The 21,296-nt window shown below is 30.3% G+C and overlaps 1 protein-coding gene and 1 long non-coding RNA gene across 51 annotated transcripts in view; both read right to left on the bottom strand.

Moving 5' to 3' along the window:
* The window catches only part of RIMS2 (regulating synaptic membrane exocytosis 2), a 734,990-nt gene that overhangs the window by 204,709 nt on the left and 508,985 nt on the right, over positions 1–21,296 (bottom strand). For all 50 annotated transcript variants that reach the window (XM_058275873.1, XM_058275894.2, XM_058275868.2 and 47 more), the window contains one exon: positions 20,892–21,001. In XM_058275873.1, the coding sequence (XP_058131856.1) occupies positions 20,892–21,001 (110 nt within the window). The remainder of the gene's footprint in view (positions 1–20,891; positions 21,002–21,296) is intronic.
* LOC131273301 (uncharacterized) lies at positions 15,482–19,893 on the bottom strand. Its single transcript, XR_009180489.2, has 3 exons — positions 19,859–19,893; positions 17,315–17,383; positions 15,482–15,493 (listed from the first exon to the last, which is right to left on the bottom strand). It is a non-coding gene; the product is annotated as an uncharacterized lncRNA (long non-coding RNA).

Genomic DNA, 21,296 nt, shown 5'->3' with positions numbered 1-21,296 from the left:
TATTTCCTCTGTGGAAGAAAGAGTGACATATTTCAAAAAGAAGGCTAAATAAGCATCTACATAATAAAACAGACTTGATTATACAAAGACCAGGATAGACCTAAAATATAGAAATATAATGTTTACCAAGTTCATGGATGAACTAAAATTTCTCTGTGACAAAAACCTTTTTGAAAAATTACTCAGTTGAAATGATTTGAACTAATTTTTTAAAAAACAAATTTCCACTTCCCATAATTTTGTCAATAGCCATAAAATAAAATAAGCAAGCTAAAGACTTTTAAAATATGTTGTTTTTAAGAGTTCATTAAACTTAGAAGAAAATTTTACTCTTATTTTTCTTTGTTGCTGTTTTTCTCTGATTCTATCATTGAAATCTGGCACATATGTAATTTTCAATGAAAAACAAAACAAAACAAAACCCTCTCAGAATATGTACTGAGAGAGTTTAAAATTATTGATCCCAAACTATGTACCCTTTTGATGTCATAAAAAGCATAGTCAATGAAGTACATGCTTGACCTTATAAACTTGTCTGTATGTTCAGAGGAGAACCAACTTTAAGTGAGAAACCAACCTCATAAATCATGAAATCTCACTTATCTATAGGAAAACATGTTTGTTATATAATGATTGTTATATTTACTTCTGAAAGTGTCAGTAATATCTGATCCCAAAGTTCCATTTGCTGATTTGTGTGCTATAAAATATTTACTTTATTATTACTGCATCACATTTGCCCATCAAGATTACAATATAGACTCTACAAGAATCAAGAAAAGATTAGAAATTCTCAAATTGCTAATATTGACTATAAACAAAATCCTGATTTTTTCCCCAGTTAGATGCATTAAACTAGTATCTAAATAGAATACTGATTTAGGTTAAAATAAAGTGTTTCTACTTTTAAGAAATGCCAAAATATTCAGAATAAAAGAAAATAAGTACAAAATATACAGAAGGTAGAAACTAAGTTAAAAAATCCCTATCTTCACCATAGTTACAGATTCTATAATGAATCAAGGAAATGTCTGTCTAAAAAAAATTAAAGGTTAATACATTAACTAAATTACATAATGCTAAAACTAGGCGCTTATACATGTGTAGAGATGTTATAACAAGGAGTAAAACAGAAATAGTTACTTTGCACGTTTTCAATTTCCCCAGTATTACGTATTCATACAGTACTCCAGCAATGTGTTTTATAACCCTCACTTTCATGGAAATACATGGACTTATCTTCCAGATAAGATACAGCAAGGTAAGTATTACAGCATTGTCATGGATTCAGGATCATTATAATGACAATAAGGTTAGCTAAATCCATAATTTTCTAAATATAGCATATCTCACACTTGGAAAATAACAAATCAAAGCTGACAATCCTTTTTTGGATTAAATCAAATAATTATCAAACATATCAGAAATAATTTAAAATTATAGAAACTAAGTATCTTCAAATAGATCCTGAAATTTAAGCCATAAGAATTAGTCTTTCCAAGAGTTTCTATCAGTTCCGAAACATCCATTCAGCAGAAGAACTTCTAAGTTAGCTTTCTCACTAGATTTTTTTGTATGATGAGTTTAAATAAAATATTTTATTTAAAATATGCTCTTTTCTCAGACACATTTCTAATTACTATAAGTACAGAGAAAACTTATAAGATAAAAATAATAAAATTCAATTGTTCAAAGTTTGTTTTAAATGTTTACTAACACTGCATTACTACATACTATAATATTCTTTTCTGGAAACAGATCACTTATTGAAAAAACAATGAGCATGTATGTATGTATGTATATGTATCCTTGATTTACATTAAGAATTTTTTGTTAACTTTATGGCATAAACTAAGACATTAAGTCATTTACTTTAGATATCCATAAAACCTGGTGTTTAAAACCATTATAGGAATTCCTATATTTTGTGCTCACAACTAAGAAATCAGTATGATAAACATTATACTTCCCAATAATTTTCATCTGCACTGGGTCAATTAAGTTACAGATTTACAGAAAGTAAGTCACCTTCCTATACCTATAATCCTCTTAGGACGGCCTACTTCAGGGATTTTTCTTTAATAACATGCAGATACTAGTCCATAATACGTCAAGTCCACCGAAATATTTGTTAATTCATTTTCTAATCTGTGTCATGCCATTTAGTCATCCATTATATAATCTTATATTTAAAAATTTTAAAAATAAGTGGATTTTTATCATTAGCATAAAACTTAGAAATGTCAAAATTACAAGGTATTATAAGTTCTTCTTGCATAGATTTACATGAAACAGTAATTGAAAAAGATAGCAATATATTACATTGATATAAACATATGTTCCATCTCAGGTTTGGGTTCAAGTCCTTGCAAACTTTTTATAATGCCACAAGTTTACCACAATAATCCTTTAGATGAAGAATTGTTGAAAATTCATGAAAGATGATCTCAGATTTTTAATATTACTTTTAAGCACTTATCACAATAGAATATTAATATTTTAAATGTATTTACTTACTATAAAACAATGGCTCTAAAAATATTTTCTGTAAGGCCCAAACTCATAAACACGTTATTGAACTAATTAGTTCCATTTTATCACTTCAAAGTTTTAATAATTAAAAAATAATTTTACATATCTTACCTTTCTGTTAGAAACAAACAAAAAATATTTATGGAACACAAGATGTAATACTGTTTTTATTGCCTTAGCATATTCTATACTTAATCAACATATTTAGGGTTTGCTTTTCCAGGGCCAAGTACCCTGCTGGAGAGTAAAGCGTACAGCTACAAATGAGATAATCTATATAATTTTAAACCATCAAATTAAGATACTCTAATTACATTAGTTTTCCTCTATTGCATACATTTTATATTCATCTAGGGGGCTTAAACTATACAAAATATATATGCTGTATAATAGGTGAGAATTAATAACATTTTAAAAATACATTTAAAATTTTGTGTTTGTGAGTTTCTAAGCTATTTTTTTTAGCATTGCATTGCTTCATGATTTAAAACACCACACAGTGATATATAGTCATAAACATATTTATATAATTAGACATGATGGCAAACAAGACAAATAAAATAAATATTAGTTTATGACCAAGAATAACCCGTATCACATAAAACAGCAAGAAGATATTTTTCCAATAATTTCTGTTATGTAAGTCATAACATAAAACACAACTTTCGTACTTATTTTTATTCATTTAAAAAATGTCCTGAAATATATTAAGAAATTCACTATTTTTCAAATAAACAAAGTGATTCTTAATTGGTAATCTGAAAAAGACATGTAAGTCACCCTGTCATGTAAGATATTTTCTTACACCTTTATGCATATACTCAAATTCCTAATGTGAATTCTCTTTTTAAAATTTATTTTAATTATTTACTGTTTTACTAAATGAGATTAAGTCATTTGCTTTATTACTTCTGATGTTGCTCTCTAAACTTGTTAGGTATCATTATACTTTTTCTTAAAATACCCTATTCTCCTTAATAGCATTTATCACAATTTTAATGATTACTATTATAACATAATTTTTTTTTAGAAGATAGCAGGGATTGAACCCGGGACCTTGCACTTGGAAATCAGGTGCTCAACCACTGAGCTACACCCGCTCCTAATTATTTTTAATCATGTAATTCTTGTCAGGATGTGATTTTTGCCTCATAGAGGGCAACTGCTACGTTTATCTTATGTATCCCTATAGCTAAGTGCCAAATGCAATGCCTGATATACAACAGGGTAGCGATGAATAACTGTTAATAGCTTTAGTTTAATTTAAATATTGTTATATTTTAAAATACAGGTTTTAGAGTTCTAATATAAAACGAGTTACCATATAAAAACACATTAATATTTCTAGACATAGATGTTTTTAATGGTACCATTACCAAAATTCCATTTAAATTCTAAATTTTTCAGTGTAGTCTCATCCTATTATTGATTAAAAGTAGTACTGATTATTCAAGTTGATTATCTTTGCACCTTGCATCTCCTCCATTTACTCCTGGTTCAAGTTTTTGCCTTTAACTTAGCTCATCGTATTACTTCCCAAAATAGAAGAGACAGTAATATAAAAACACTCCATTTCAATTTATTGGTAGAATTAATATTTTTAAGAAATTCCCTTTTGAAATCATGTACTATGGTATCCTTCTTCCTTGGTGCTCACAATGTTTCTAAGCTCCAGAAGTTGTTACCAATAATAAGGTATAAAGACTTTATTAGTATTAACATTTAAAAATAAAGAATAGACATCAAAGACAAACTTTAAATAATATATTGTGATTACTTAGTACTTTTTAGCATAACAAGTACATTAAGGTACTGTTATTTGGGTCAAAATAATCAAATATATAACTCAGATGACCATTTGTGCTTTAGATAGTCATTTTTTTTTCAAAAGAACTAAATAATAAAATAATAGTGTTCTGTTCTCCAAAATATGTAGAATTATTTTTCTAAAGGAATCTTGAAATAGAGTATGCATCACTCTTATCTAAATGGGTACTACAAACTATAAAGTTCATATCAAATGAGAAAAAAGAGGTACAACAAGCACACACTCATTTAAAAAGCATGAAATGCAACGCTTTTAGTCTCATGCTTTCATGTGGTTTTACAAAACCTGACAAACCTGGCTCAGATTGGTGTTTCTTTTTCGGCAATGGTTTGTCATCAGTTATTGTACCATTCACCTTTTTCTGCTGGTCTTCCCATGTAACTTCTAGCATAAATTAAAAAAAATCAGAGCTTGTCAGAAACATTAGATAATGTATATGACAAGAACCTAAAAATATTCTAGAATCTAAATCTTTTTTTTAGGTTTTTAAATAAATTCCCACGTAAAATTTCTGTGATATGTATTTAATAGGTTTCAAAATCCAAAGCACTAAAATTTATTTCCAATAAATACCAAATTTGATTTACAATAAAATGAATGAGGCTAAAATATGAAAAAAGTGATGATTAAAATAGTTTGAAAAAAAGACCTATTATTTGATATTAAATATATTATGTATTCAAGGGAACATCAATAAATACATTTAAATATATGAGAAGATAAAATAGCTATTTATTTTAGTACCATATTTAATACCTTCACAAAAAGACAGAAAATATGTATATGGTATGAGATATTATTTTGATGAAAGAAGACAAAAATTTTTAGTAGTAATAGCTTGGAATACTGAATATAAGTTGCCCTGATCCATCTATGATTATGTGGAACTATTTGTAGTGTGCTATAATGTTAATTCACTCAACAAATATATAATCCAGGCATTTCTAGGCACCGAGGGTATATGAGGAAACAAAACAGATAAAAGCCCAAGCTCTCATAAAGTTTACATTTTAGTGGGAGAAAGATAAATAAGTAAAATATATTTTACCAGATTTTGTAAGTGCTAAGAAGCAACTTGAAGCAGTTAAGAAGGAAATGAAATGTCCACGGGGTGTTACAGTTTTGCCCAGGGCAGCCAAGGAAGCCCTCACTAAGAATGCAAGTTTTGAGGAAAGAACTTAAGGAAGTAAGGGACCTAGCCATATGTTTATTTGGTGAGAGAACATTACAGGCAGAGGAACAGCAAGATAGGAGCATATCTGATGTGTTTCTAGAAGATCAAAGAGGTCCTTGTGGCTGGTGCAGAGTAAACAAGGGGAAAAGAAAAATAAAATTAAGATTAAAGAGGTAATTGGAATGGGAGCTAGAAAGTATAGACTATGTAGGGCCTTATAGGTTATGTATCAGAAGTTGAACTAGTGATCATTTAATCTCAAGGATATCCTTTCCATGAAATAGATCAGGATATAACTGTAGTTTAATATCTTAATCCTGATCTATTTCATGCAAAATTATGGTGCACTACCTATATTTTGCCAGGAAAATTAAATTAAAATGGTTTAACTACTTACTGAAATTTGATCCATATACCATAATTATATAGTATAATTTGATCCATATACATTAATTATAACATATAACACGTAACAGTCAACATTAATGATGTCACTAAATGGGATGGAGCAGGAAGTGGCAGAGTATTAAAAAATCTTGCTACTTCCTGTTTCTTCTCTTCTGAATACCTTCATTTCATTTAATAGGTAGGGTATTCTGGAAAAACATACTGTTATGAAGTAACAGTTCAAAGGGAAGAAGGTTTAAGGCAAACTTTTAGTAAAGTTACCAAAAATTCACTAGTCTGAAATATATTAAATATAATCACACTTCAATTCTATCACATTCATAATAAAAAGTTTAAAGACAATTTATTCTTTTTATGAATCTTTCTCTCATTTTTTCCAGAAGTAAATTTCTGCCCAACAGATTGAGGAAGGTACCTACAACAGAGATGATGAAATTAAGGTCCTGAGAGTTTCAAAGATTTTCCAAAAATTCTAAATGTAAATCCTAGTAAAATCCTGTATAGAAACCCAAATATCTATTTAAAAACAGAATGAAAGTCATAAAAGGAACAGAATTAAATACTGTTTCATTAATCCATTTGCCATTCAAAAAACAAGACGAAAGCTACCAATACCTACAGCTCTTTCAATTTCTAGCTCATATAATTCAAATAAAACGTTTAAAGTAATTAAATGCAAAATGGATTGTTCTTAGGAGAATTTCAAATTGTTTGGAAGTTCTTTGAGTTACATTAAATAAAAAAAGCAAAAATACCATGAGTATGCATTAACTTAAAGATAGTCTCTTCTATTAAAGGACTATCATGGTAATAGTTGAATAAAGTATTATTTTTAATGTCAAATAGAAATTCTCTTACAATTAAAATTTAAGAACAAAGTGCTAGCCTATGGTATTGTACACCTACTACTAAAAGTCAAAATAATATATTAAATGGTAAAGTATTACTTTGAAAGCATATATGTATATGTATGTGTGTGTGTGTGTATATATATATATATATATACACACATATGCAGAAATCAATCTGTTCAGATATACATTAGAAACTAAGTACAGAAAAAGTTTGTTCCAGGGGGATTTTTTTTCCCCCATGATTCTTATTACCTGTATATTTTAAAATTACATTACTTGAGTAAATATTGTGAATTTAAGTTTCTAAAATGTCATAATAATTAAATGGTATTTGTGTTAATTTATTTTTAAAATCTATAAAATACACACGGATAATTTTTAAGATTTTAGATTTCTAAACTATTATTATATTTATCCCATCTGTAACTTTATAGAGAGGAAAATTTGAAGATTGACTTAATATTAGATAATTTGAAAAACAATTTTACTCAGGAAGACTTAACTATGAAGTAATTTTTTTATAAGTGGTAGGTAAGAAATCCATCTGTTATAAAGTAACTATAGTCCATCTAGTCTTCACAACACCATGTAGTTATACCTATATCAACATTACACTTTAAAGTGCACAATCTCCTATATTAGTAAGATATTATATTTTTCAATGTGCTTTTCACATATAACATCAAATTTGATGCTATAAAACAGAGAAATGACCTTTAAATGGGTGATTCTTATTGGTGAGATCAAAGATCTGATCAATAAGGGTAAGAATCTGAGAATACAAATAATCCTAGAATACAAGTAATTTGACATCTATTATTTTATTTGATTTTCAGAGTAGCATATTAGGAATGAGGAAAATATGCTAAGATTTCTTTTCAAAGAAAAGGAAACTGCTTGTGGTTAAGGGCAGTTATATTATTTGCCTGAAGTCACACAGCTAGTACATAGTAAAGGCAGGCCCTGAATCAAGGTTTCCAAACCTGTGCTCTTTCTCCTGTACCACGTAATTTTCCAAAGATTTATTTTTGACAACAAAGATGAAATGGCTTTAGGATTGTATTTAGGAATTCAACAGTGATTTGCCTTGACTAACATTTTAAGTTTGCAGAAAGGTAAGGGGTAGACAGGATTTTACCTAAATCTGGTTAGTCACTCGAGGTTTTAGAAGTACAGAAGAGCAGAAGGAAAAGAAGAGTAAAATAAAGAGCAAATGCTTCCAGAAAGGACAGAAAAGTTTAGGAAAGGAAATTATAAAATATCCAGTTTATAAGTATTTAACTTCCACAACTAATTCACTGTAGCTTGTGGATTTGAGTGGGGAGGGACATCTTAAATGCATTCCTTCCTCTTTATACCAGTCTGTGCAGTCTATGCTCTATTTTTGGCCATTATATTGGCTACTGAAATGCCCTAACTGGTCATATACCCTCAGTTTCTTCTCTTTCAAATCCATCCTTCTCATTGTTACCATAGTTACTTTTCTCTAAGTGTGACAATACCCAATATGCTAAAAAACATGATAAATCCCTTGCTGTTTGAAAATATTTCTGAATCGCTCCCACATTAATTTTGGATAACTGGTCATTTATCTAAACTGGGAGGGAATGGTGTATTAAGGAAATATCAACAATGTTTCTATAAAATCCATTCCCATCTAGAAATTAATCATATTTGGAAATTAAGAGATGGGTACTGGTTTTCTCCTTACTCTAGAACAGGGGTTCTTAACAAGGGGTCCAAGAGCTTGAAATGAAATTCAAAAAACCATTATTCTTGTGGGGACATGTTGGTGTGAGTGTGATATATTTATTAAATAATATACAATATAGTGTGGACCTAGTAAAGGATCTCTGCTTTTCATCTGATGGACAAAGGGGTCCGTGGAACAAAATAGGTTAAGAATCCCTGCTTTAGAGGCATTCATGAGAATACAGGGAGACAGCAAAACAAAACCAAGATGTCGGCTATCACCCTATCTAAATGGTATTTGCGGAGTATGAAGCCCAGAAAAAAACATAAAAAAACACCACATTCCTGTGGGTGTGAACCCATTGTAAGGAGAATCTTTCCATGAGGCTTCTTCAGTTTAGGTGTGATTCACCTCATTCAGGATGGGACTTAATTTTATTAGTGGAATGGTTTATAAACAAAATGAAAATGAATACAAAGAGAGGGAGAAAGCCACGGAAACAAGAGACTGAAATCAAGGAAACCTGGAAAAGAAAGGAAAAGACCAGCAGATGCCACCTTGTGGGAGAGGAGCCAAAGATCATCAGCAACCAGTCTTTGGGAAGAAAGCATCGCTTTGATGATGATGCCTTGATTTGGATATTTTCTTGGACTGAAAACTGTAAGTTAATAAATTCCCATAGTTCAAGCCAAACCATTTCACAATATTTGATTTAAGCAGCCTAAAAAACTAAAACAGTGTCCAATGCCTAGAAAGCCTACAGAAGCAAGCATCCATTATGAAGACTACCAAAATTAATTTATCACTTTTGGTATCTTTGCAATCTGTGTTTTTTCCCCCTTTCTTCTTGCTCTGTATCATGCCTCTTTTTCTTTCTTTTCATAAAATTATCCATATCGAAAATAATGTAGGTGACTATAATTAAGGCTTAGAAAAACAAATATTTTTCTTTCTGTTTAATTGTGTATCTTTAGGACCCCTGACTTTTTAATAGTATGGTAGGGTCTCTAACATTGAATTACTCACTAACAGACAATTAGGAGAACGTATCTGTTAAGTTTCCAAAAGCAAAACAAAATAAACAAACAACAAAAACAATATAAACAATAAATTGCAAACAAAACTACTTCACACTTTAGACTTTAATCAGCCACATCTCCAAAAATTCACATATTTACTCTAAAAATCCTTGTAGGACACTTTATTTTACAGAAGAAGAAACTGAGACACACAGAAGTCAAAAGGCTTGCCAAAGGTCATAAGCTCAAGGGAAGAACTCAACTTAAGACCCAAGTATCTGACTCCCAACTATCTTAGACTATGAAACTTGAGAAGTTCTAATGTTGTAGACAGTTTTCTCACTTAGATAAAGGTATTCTAAACATTTGCAGATTGATGTTTGTACATGGATTGAAATAGACATGCATGTATTAGCACAATGAAATATAAAATAAATTATCGTGTAATCCAACTGTATCTATTTCCACCCTGTTATTTTATCTTATGTAAGCTATTTCATTAAGAATAAGATGAAGGAGGCGGAGTTGGCCCAGTGGTTAGGGTGTCTGTCTACCACATGGGAGGTCCACAGTTCAAACCCCGGGCCTTCTTGACCTGTGTGGAGCTTGCCCATGAGCAGTGCTGATGCGCGCAAGGAGTGCTGTGTCACGCAGGGGTGTCCCCTGAATAGGGGAGCCCCACTCCCAAGGAGTGTGCCTCATAAGGAGAGCCACCCAGCATGAAAGAAAGTGCCACCCAGCACGAAAGAATGGCGCCACACACACGGAGAGCTGACACAAGATGACGCAACAAAAAGAAACAGATTCCCGAGCCACTGACAAAAACAGAAGTGGACAAAGAAGAAGACACAGCAAACAGAGAACAGACAACAGACAACCAGGGCAGGGGGGTGGGGGGGAAGGGGAGAGAAATAAATAAATCTTAAAAAAAAAAAAAAAAGAATAAGATGAAGATTACTAATTTCCTAAAAACTAAACTGTATGTATTGAATAATTTGTTGAGGGTAAAGATCATGACCAAATTTAATTTGACTTTAAATATAAAACAAAAGTTTTCAGACTGTGTGCTAAAAACAGAACATAGGAAGAAACCACTAAGAAATAATAGTGATAAAAGCTAACGCTTATCTAGTACTTATTATGTATGAAGTACTGATCTAAGCAAATTAAATAAACCAAATTAGTTAAGAAAGTAAATTTATAGCATATCTACAGGGCAAAGTATGTGATTTAAAATGGAATTGTGGCTAGTTCAAGACAGTTTGCCATTATCTCCCTTCCATGGTACCTAGTATTCTGTCACATCTTTTGGGATCCCTCTCTTCATACCTGATTTTCTTAATTTATAATCCCTAGCTTGCTTCCCACAAAGATTTTTGTATGTGATAACAGCTTCAGGGGCAGCCCCCTCAGAAATATTTCCATTTCTGCATTTTTGAAACTCTAAAACCTTTAAATTATTAAATTAATTAAGTCACAGAGAATAACAGAATATGAAGTACTATGACAGAGAGTGGGAGAAATATTTTGGGCTGAAAATCTACCTAGAACCCCTCAAAATTTGCCTTGTCTTTATAAATCTCTTGCTAAACAGATATCACAATTTTAAAATACTTTATTCAAGACTTCATTCATGCTGTTGAATAATTTTACCAGCTGTTCTATTTGTTCTTGTCATTATATTATTATTCTTTTTTCATGAGAGCTCCCCTCCCCAAAGTCAGGGAATGAGTCTTACACATTGTATCCTCAATGACTATCTGGTACAACATACTGAAAATAGTGGGTATTGGTTGAATTGAACTAAACATCTAAACATTCAGCTAATATCTAAAATAAAATAAATGGTTAAAGCCCATCCTAGGAGAATGCCATTTATCTGAAGGGGCATGGTATATAAGTGAACTAGATTGGGAGTCTAGACTAGAGATCTGCTACTACACGGATGAAGAAAGTTACTTATCCTCTGGAATTATTCTCCTTATCTGTAAAGGAAAATAGTTTCATTAAAAGGATTTTAAGATCCCTTCCAAATCTAAAATCCTTATTAAGCCACAGAGAATTGATAGTTATCATAATAAACTAGTATAGGTAGTAAACATCTATAGGTAGATGACTGAGGCCCAGATGGTTTACATAGCAAATTGGCACAACTGGATTTGGAAGACACATAGTAAGAAAAGTTCCCAACATATCCTTTGAGGATCCATTCTGATCCTCTACCCTCAGCTCCAGATCTTATTTCTTTTTCATTTACAGCCCAAATTCCTTTAATGATATCTATACTCACTGTCTCCACTTCTCTTGACCTCTTTTGAATCTACTCTAATCAGGCTTTTACCTCTACCATTCCAAAAAACAGCTCTTATATGAAGGTCAACACTATGACTTCTTAATTGCTAAATCTAGTGATAAATGTTCAAACTCTTGATAATTTTCTCCTCCTTCATGTGCTTTCTTTACTTGTATTTACTCTTATTGTACCCCTCCTATCTCTCCATTCATTTTCAGTCTCTTGCTGTTTCATCTTCCCAACTTCTAAATATCATTGTAGTTCAGTCCTTGGACCTTTTCTTATCTATCTACACTTATTTTATTTTCTTGATGATCTTAACTGGTCTCATGGTTATAAATACCGGCCTTTATAACAATAACTTGAATTTATATCTATAGTCCACACTTCTCAACTGAAATCCAGACCATATCTAAAACTGTGTAACAGCACCTCTAACTCATCATGTCGAAAGCTAAGTTCCTAATATTCTCACTAAATTTGAGGTGATTCTCAAGATTTTCCATTTCAGTTAATAGAAACTCCATTTTTTCCAGGTAGATCCTCAAATTGGAGGTTATCAATGAATCACTCTCTCTAACACCCTGACAGGAAATTCTGTTGGTTCTATCGTTATCATCTTTCCAGAATCGAAATACTGTAATTACTCTGGTTTAAGACACTATCACCTCTTTCCTGAGTTACTGCAATAACCTCTGCTTTGTTCTTAATTCTTTTTGTTCTTTGTTATTGCTTTTCCCCTTGCTTTGTTCTTAATTCTTTCAAGTCATTCTTAACTTAATGATTAAAGTGATCCTGTTAAAGTAGTATTGTGTCACTTCTTTAATTAAAAACTTTCCCATTTCACTTAGTAAAAAACAAAATCCTAACAATGATCTATAAAGTCTTATATGAGTGGCTGCACGAGCCCCAGTTACCTGACTGTACTTTTCTCCACCTTGCTCACTCTGTGGCAGCCACAATGACCTCTTAATTGTTCCTTGAACAAGTCAAGTCTTTCATATATAATCTAAGATAATTTACTCCTACTTTTCTAAGTATTACTATATTATCAAAATATATGTCTCTTCTTTACATTTCTCAGTATCTGAAATTATATCATTTTTTCTTTCAATTATTGTCTCCCCCAATAAATGTAAGGGAGGAATTTGTAGGTAGCGACCTTGCTTGACATGTTCACTGCTATTTCTCCAATACCTAGAACAGACTTTAGCACATATTTGTTGAAAGAATGAGTAAACGAAAGAAAAAATTATGGGTAGCTAGAAACTCACGAAGCATGCTGCTCTCTGAGTTTCAATTTCAGTAGCACTATGCTGTATGGAACAGGCACAATTTTGTTTTAGCTCATTGGAGGTAATAAAAGCCACAGTACCATAAAGGACTGGCTTAGGTAGGTGGTTATTTGAGAATTCAGCAACCAATTCTATGCACCAAAACTACCAACAGGGTTAATGGAATAGCTCTAGCTGATTGATCTCATAACTCACTAATTGACTGACAGAACAGACCCTATATTGATTCAGAATGTTTGTGTTGGTACTTTGCAGGAAGATGTAGCTAAAAACTGTCTTTATTTCCTTCCTTGGGCATTGTAAATCAGAAGAGAGGCTGGTGCTGTTTACCACTCTGCTCAGTGCTTGGGTATACCTAGCAAACAGTTAAAGCTGGAATCCATAGCTATCTCTTTCTGACTCTGAATATTGAAGTAGGAAAAGGAACATAATAGGTGGTTCCAGTATCCTTCTCACCTCTGGAATTTTCTTAGATACATAGGCTTTTCTTAGATACATAGGCTTTAAAAGGTTGAAAAACAACATCTTACCTTACACATAATCATGAACTTTACTATAGATACAAGATGAGCAGATAAACAGAAAGCCTTCTCTCAAAAGGAGAAGCAAAAAATAAAATTAGATAACTAGATCTTAATTACAGGTAGACTACAAAAGGATTAAATAAAAGAGTTAGAATATATAAAATATACAAAGAGTTCTCATTGTTCACATTTTTTCAATTACGTTCTTTCTAGGTTCAACTACATCATATATAGGATTGGCCAACATAATTAATAGTGATATATTTTCATTGGAGAGCTATTTATATGAGTATATAAGTGATAATATGAGATTACGAGTATGGGTAACTGATACTTCAATAATCAGTGTCAGTAGAACCCTTTCCATGTTAAGATTAAAGGGAAAAACAAGAAAATAGAACAGTCTACAGGTGAAAGATTTAACAGTATTCGGGACCAATGAGAGGTCTGGAAAAAGAAAAAAATACCTGCTAAAAGCAATCCTCAGTCCAAAATTGTAACTTGGTGACCTCATCTATCTTGATATTTAAATACCCTTAAATAAAACTATATTAACTGTTCTTAAAACCTGTTGCATCCTAAAAACTGACTGGACATTGAAGAAGGTATATTTGCTCTTTCAGATCACTGCTATGTATTTAAGTGCATATTGAAATTTCCTTTTTTAGGTACTAAGGAAAAATCACAGAGGTCAAGAAATAGATAAAGATAACAAACACATTGAGAGCTCATTTAAATTTGTTAAAGGATTTGTTGTTTTATGGAAAATATTCATATTTTATAATAGTGATTCAGATTTATTTTGTTCTTTTTGCATTTTTAATAATATCATAGCATATTTTAAGGATTCTATATTGGGGGGAAGGATTTTACCTTAAGGAGGGGGATTACAAATGAATAATATAACATTCTCAGAGTAAGAAAAATATAGAATTATTTTAGTGTTATTTAGATCTTAAATGTAACATTGCAGAAGTTTTTATAAAACATGAGGACTGGGAAGAATATATTCAAGACCAAAAGACATTTTACCTAAATTAGTGAAGCAGAAAAACACTAATTTGGCTCAATAACATGGGTCAACTACTTCTTATACAGGGATATTTTTAACAACTTAAAATTTCTATGTAACCATTTTTAAATGCTGGTATTCTATATCATTATGTGTAGCTATATTTTATTAGAAATTACTGCAAAATATATACAATCCTACTGTTTGTGAAAGATTTTAGTTGTGGTGGGTTACAGAATTATGTTAGCAATAATTTTGGGAAAACCAGATCTAAGTTTTAAAATCAGTCATTTAATTTACTTACCTAAACATTATACTAATTTATATGTATAAAACTGTGAAAAATCTATAAATATAATAAACACTATTTAATATTGCTGGACTCATAACTGTGTCATTTGCACTGTAATATTCTAATTTAAAATATTTTGAAAATAGTTCATTTATAAAACAATTTTGGAGACAGAAAAAAGTATGCTATGCTTTTCTAAATACATGATAACATGACTCACTATTTTTCTCATAATATTGCCCCTTCGCATGATAAATACAGCAAAGTTTGTTTTTTAATGACATGCATTTCAGTAAAATAGGAGTGCAATAAACAATAATAATAAGTATAAATGACCATTTTAAAGAATTTTATATTCAGAAATAAGCAGAAAAAGTACAGTTTTAAATAATAAATAACTTAAATTGGGTCAAATACTTGAACTTAGGTTTAATTTACAAAGCATATCATGCACACACATTACAAATGTCAATAAGGAGCATTTAATATATAGGAAGGCATTATTAAATTTATTTTAGACTTGCCTTTTTTCCCATTAATAGGTGGACTTGGAGTTTCTCCCTCATTGTCTTTATAACATTGAAAACAGACAAAAGCGATTAATAAAATTAAGGTCAATAACAATCCAAATAAAAACTAAGCACACCACAAAAGATGACGTCACACTCTAAGGAAACGGATTCATGCACTAATCGTGACACCTCGCCCAAATGAAGAGTACATTTCTTTCTATCCTGATAGGAAAAGTAATGGTGCAAACATACAATGTGGAATAAAGAGTTATTTTTTTATAAGTAAGGAAGATTACAGTTGTGTTTTTAAATAATTTAGGAATTGATGTAATTTACTAATTAAATTTATCTTAAGAATGAAACATAGACCACAAAACTAGTTCAACAAATGGGCCTTATCTTAATAAAATTAAAAATACATAAAAATGACTAGCTATTGCTGAAGTACCCAAATAATAATATATTAAGTTGACTTTAGTGTGGAAGCCAATCCATGAATAGTACAAAAGCCTTTCAGTATTTGGACTAGTTTGAGATATACAGGAATGGATAAATAGGAAAATATTAACTGCGCTGCTTAATTTAAAGGAAATTCATTTTTACAGAATTCCTTACAAGTATTTCATTCCTATAGCATCCATGAAAAGGGAAGATACATGGCATTCTAGTAGTTAGAATACTAGATATTCAGAAGAAAATTTTCTATTAATATGCCCTAGATTTTCCTTTGTTTCCATTGTGAGGAATGCTCTGAAGATTTTTCTCATCTTTATGACATTAAAACTAGTTGCTAATAATAAGCAACTGCAGCTTAAGATGTCTTCAGTGTTAAACTACAAATACCACTGAGAGAATACATTCATTAAAATACATCTCATGTACAATATACTTAATAGAATTGCTTTCTCACAATGGTAAAGAGAACAAAAGGCATGTAAAGTACATACTACTATTTGTAAATAAAAACTAATGATAAGCTAAATTCTTGGTCAAATTTGCTCTTAAATTGTTCTGTATTGTTCGAAGAACGTTTAAATTTTTTTAAAAAATGCATAGCTTCGATAAGGCTAGATTTAAATTGAGTTTCAAATTAAAATACTAAAATTTGATGAAAGATGTGTATAAATATATTACATTTACTGATTATATAATATTTCTAGTTTTAAAAGCATTTCAGGAACAATCTGCCAAAATTGGCAAAAATTGTGATATATAAACATTTTTATATATTCTGATGTTCAAAAACACCAGAAAATGAAGATTTCCCATACCATTTAGGAGAAGGTCTTTTTGGGGAGACATTATGGTTGTCTCAAATGTGGCAAAATATTGAAATGGGATGAAGAAGAGGAACCTAGAGTTAATTGTTCTTATTTTAGGAAAATATTTAATGGGGGAAATAATGATAGTCTCTGAAGTTTTAATGGAATTTATATTCTGCTCTATATTTATTCATAATTTGTCTTGAGAGAAGGAAGTAGGACTTCAACAAAATTTACTTAGTGTAACTCATGGTAAAATGGTTTTCCTAGTAGGTACTCATAAACATATTTGAATGAACAGACAGATAAATTGAAGGGAAAGCTGGGGTAAAGGACAGTATAAATCTTGGTCAGAGACACTGTTTATAATTTTAGTTTGATTTACACATTGAGGAAGCTGTTCAAACAGTTGGGTAAATTAAGTATTTTTGCAAGTTGCCCAGACAGCTTATGCAATATTTCTGCATTAACAAAATAAATTTTTTTTAATTTTTAAATTACTACTGAAAATACAATTGTTTTTTAATTATATGTTCATAAATTTGGAGGCCAAATTCTTATATGAAATTTTCATCATATTCTAAAATATTTGCTTTTTAATTTTATACAGACAGACCTGCCTCGACCTCTTCACCCTGCATGTCTCCCCACTGCATTTCCACATGCCCAGTTTCTTCATTCACTTCTGTATTTGAATGAGTAAAAGTAAAGAAGAAAATGAAATCATATAAGTACATTAGTTACTTTTAAATGAAAAAAAAAAAAGCAAACCAAAATACAACTTTCAAATTATTCATAATGATATAATGGGCAATTATAAGGAAACTAATAGCTTATTTTTAATGGGTTTCTGACATGTTACAGAAAAGTAATTAAGTAGACTGTTAATAAAACATAACACTGTGTCCTTTTAGGTGATTTTGATTTATAAAAGAGAAACCTTGACCCCTAAAATATTTGACTTATATGGATAATAGCCAAGTAAGCAAAATATTTTGTCTATGAACTGGATATATTTTTAGAAAAATAATGGTAATGACATTTCTTCTAGGGGAAAAAAAAAGATAATTTACAAAATGCCAATTCATGAAAATTAACAGAAAATAAAATAACAATAACTAGCAGTTGTGTAATATATTGTACTTCCATTATATTATCATTTTATTTCTTGGGTTCTCAAAGAGAAGATGATGAAAAACTGTACCACAGTCAGAATCAATATATATAAGGTTTTGGGTTAATTTAATAATTTATTATTAACAGACTAAAATAGAATATAACCCAAATAGCAAAGAGTCAAATTAAGACATGTTCACTTTTTAGGTATTGGAAGAGGATTAGAAAATAAACATTTTAGTACTTAGATTAAAAAATAATGCCATTAAGTGATAAGTTCTGAGAACTAACTTTTAAAGAGATAATCCAAACATAATTGGACTTAGTTAATTGATAGTTTATTTTGGATTTCTGTACCTTTAACTTCACTTAGAATATTAAAGAATTCTAAAAAAAAGATACACTCTTTTTAAAGCTAAAGAAAATTACATAACCATGAATTAAACTGAAGTCTCAATCAACATTTATGAAAACATGATAAAAATCACCCATACTTTTAAGTAAACAAAACAAAGCAAAACAATCAACCAACCATATAAAAACCCTTTCCTTTCATACTGGAAAGTATAGGGAGCTCTGGTTTCCCTCTCTTTTATGAAAGAAAAATAGAAATATCAAATTTAGGAACACTACAGGAAAACTGTGCTTTTAATTGGTTCTATAAGGGGTAAAAAACAGAGTAAATTGAATGTGGACAAGCCAATTAGAATTTTTATCAGCCCTGACTTAAAGTATCAGCTCTATTTTAGGTTTTCTGGTATATTTATTATAATAAGATGATGCTATTCATAACTCAAGAGACCATTGTCATAAAAGACACCATTAGATGAGATAAAATTGCCTGAAAAAGAATTTTTTAGGAGTAATGTTTCCATAACTTGTTGAGCTTATTTTTGTTAATTTGAAAAAAAGTTGTTAAAAATACTAAAATTAATCATTCAAAAAGTTATATAAACTTATAGGTCAACAAATGATACTGAAATTCTATCTTTTACAATCTTGTGAGACAAAAAATTCCATACATTCTAATTCCTACAGAAAGTACTTTCAAAATTATATACCCCATCTTTATGAAGATAACTGAGAATGAGAGAAATATTGCTAATATCTGTTTATCAGGCAGTAGAATCACAACAGCATTGTGTTAGTGAAAATCATGGTACATAATAATACATTAGGCAATGAAAATATTGCTGCTAAAATTCAATACACCTACAAATTTGTGACAAACAGGTTATGAAATATAAAATTTAGTATAAATACCTGCAGAATAGCAAGATTATTTAAATGGCAATAAGCAATTTGAATTAACTTTCCAGTTTTAAAATCAATATTCCAAGCATTCATTCAACAAGTATTTATTGAGGGCCTACTACATGCCAGGCATCTATAGGCTGGAGATTCATCAGTAAATAAAGGTTTAAATTTCTTCAAAGTAACAAAATAAATTTCAGATTTCTATAACTAGCAGAGTATTTTGTACTGTCCTAGTAAATATATAATACACCATATCTTGAATTCAGTATTTTCTCTTAAGTCATAATGTAGTGTTTGATGATAACACTATTTTATATTTAACTTTGATACATTATAAGCTGTCTTGCTACAATGTGAAAAGATGATGTGGGAAATACAAACCACAATCACTACTTCAACAACTTTTTTTTAGAAAGCCAAATTTAATAATTAAAAAATCATCATAAATACAAAATGAAATATGATGATATATATAACTAGATCATTTGTACATCCTCAATGACATAAACACAGCCTGCAACTGATATCTTTGTTAAAGTCTTACTCAAAAGCTAGAATTCTCTTTAAAAGAAAATTTAAATTTTAAAAAAGAACAAATTTTATCCTCTCATTTAAAAGAAGTTAAACATTTTGCGTTCTTATTTGATTGAATGAGAAATTTAACTCCTTGGTATAATTTTCTAGTAAAACTAATGTTGCATACTGTACCCCAAATCATAAAATACAATAATATTATTATATACTATATTATTATATACTATAAAGTAATATTATGTATATACTATACAGTGAAGGGAGATCAATAGCAGTTGGGTTTATTTTTGCTGACATAGCGCCCCGCCCCCCAAAGGCTGTCAACACAAAACAAGCCCTCCTTTATTACAGACCTTCATAAGGTTCTATCTCCTTGACTCCATTGTCTAGGAAAAACAAAATAAAAACAAAACAAAAAGAGGGAACCAAAGCACAGGGGTTAAACACAGAAATTTCCAAAGGCAAAGAATGCACTGTCTATTAAAGAAAAGTTAAATAATGGTTTATATCTGTATTTTCCTTACTTGCAAAGCACATCCAGTTATCAAATAAAGGGATCACTTAAACAATGATGTTGAAAATTATTATATTCTATGATCCATGCTTTTATAGGTCCTTAATCCAAGAATTTATAGATGTTTGGGGAGGAGGTTCATGTGCATGTATGCAAATAGTGCTTCTTACGTCAAAATTTGAAAGAATTAAAAACTTCAGTACAACATGCATCTTTCTTTATATATTCATGATTACCTTTTTCTGGTACTCCAGTTTTGAGAAGGATCATCATGTGGTTCATCAGCTAACCAGTCCTTTGCAGTGTATGAAAATTGATTTGGCTAGTTACTAATAAACTTTATGGAACTATCACAAATTACATAAACTTAGTTGTAGCAAAGAAATATCCAACTGATTAAGTGCACTGTTTAAGTTCATTTTTAATGCATTTATTTAAATTTGAAAAATGTGCAAGAGAAATAAAAATAGCTGATTTTATGTCCAAATATTAAAAATTTTAAATGCAGGGGAGCAGATGTAGCTCAACCGTTGAGCACCTGCCTCCCAAATTCGAGGTCTGGGATTCAATCCCTGGTGCCTCCTAAAAAAAAAAAAAAAAAAAGAAAGAAAAGAAAAATTTCAAATGCAATATATATATTTATAAATACAACTACTATCAAATGCATCTAAGACATTCAATTAACAAAAGAAGAAAAGGTAGTAAAAAAATTTTGATTCACCTTAGCTTCCGTGTGAATTTCCTATATGACATAATTCAAAATAAAACTTACTTCTCTCCAAAGTTCCCTTTGGTGGAAGCTGTGGAAGCTGTCGACCTCTTCGTCCTGCCACTGGAGTACTTGATGGGCTTGTTTGGACAGATCCAGTATGAGGATGAGACCTAGAAGACATACCATTAATATAAATTTTCAGTAGGAGATATTATTACCTTTTATACATTTGGTTTATAAGATAGCTGTATAAGTGCAGTTATAAAAGAGGTTTAACTGCTGATTAAAAGGTTAAGAAAGTGAGACAAAATAGAGATATTTGAATGATTATCTAAATAGAAAAAGATGTTTATACACACATACATGCACATAAAATCGTACAGTAAGATCCATGGGATTATTATGATAAATTAGTATTCTATCCATATGTGAGCAAAAGGAGAATTCTGGAGCCCAAAAAGTAAA

The sequence above is a fragment of the Dasypus novemcinctus genome, chromosome 14 (genome assembly GCF_030445035.2).
Source record: "Dasypus novemcinctus isolate mDasNov1 chromosome 14, mDasNov1.1.hap2, whole genome shotgun sequence".
NCBI lineage: Eukaryota > Metazoa > Chordata > Mammalia > Cingulata > Dasypodidae > Dasypus > Dasypus novemcinctus.
Note: the sequence above shows the minus strand (reverse complement) of the source record. Positions and strands in the feature narration are given on the sequence as shown.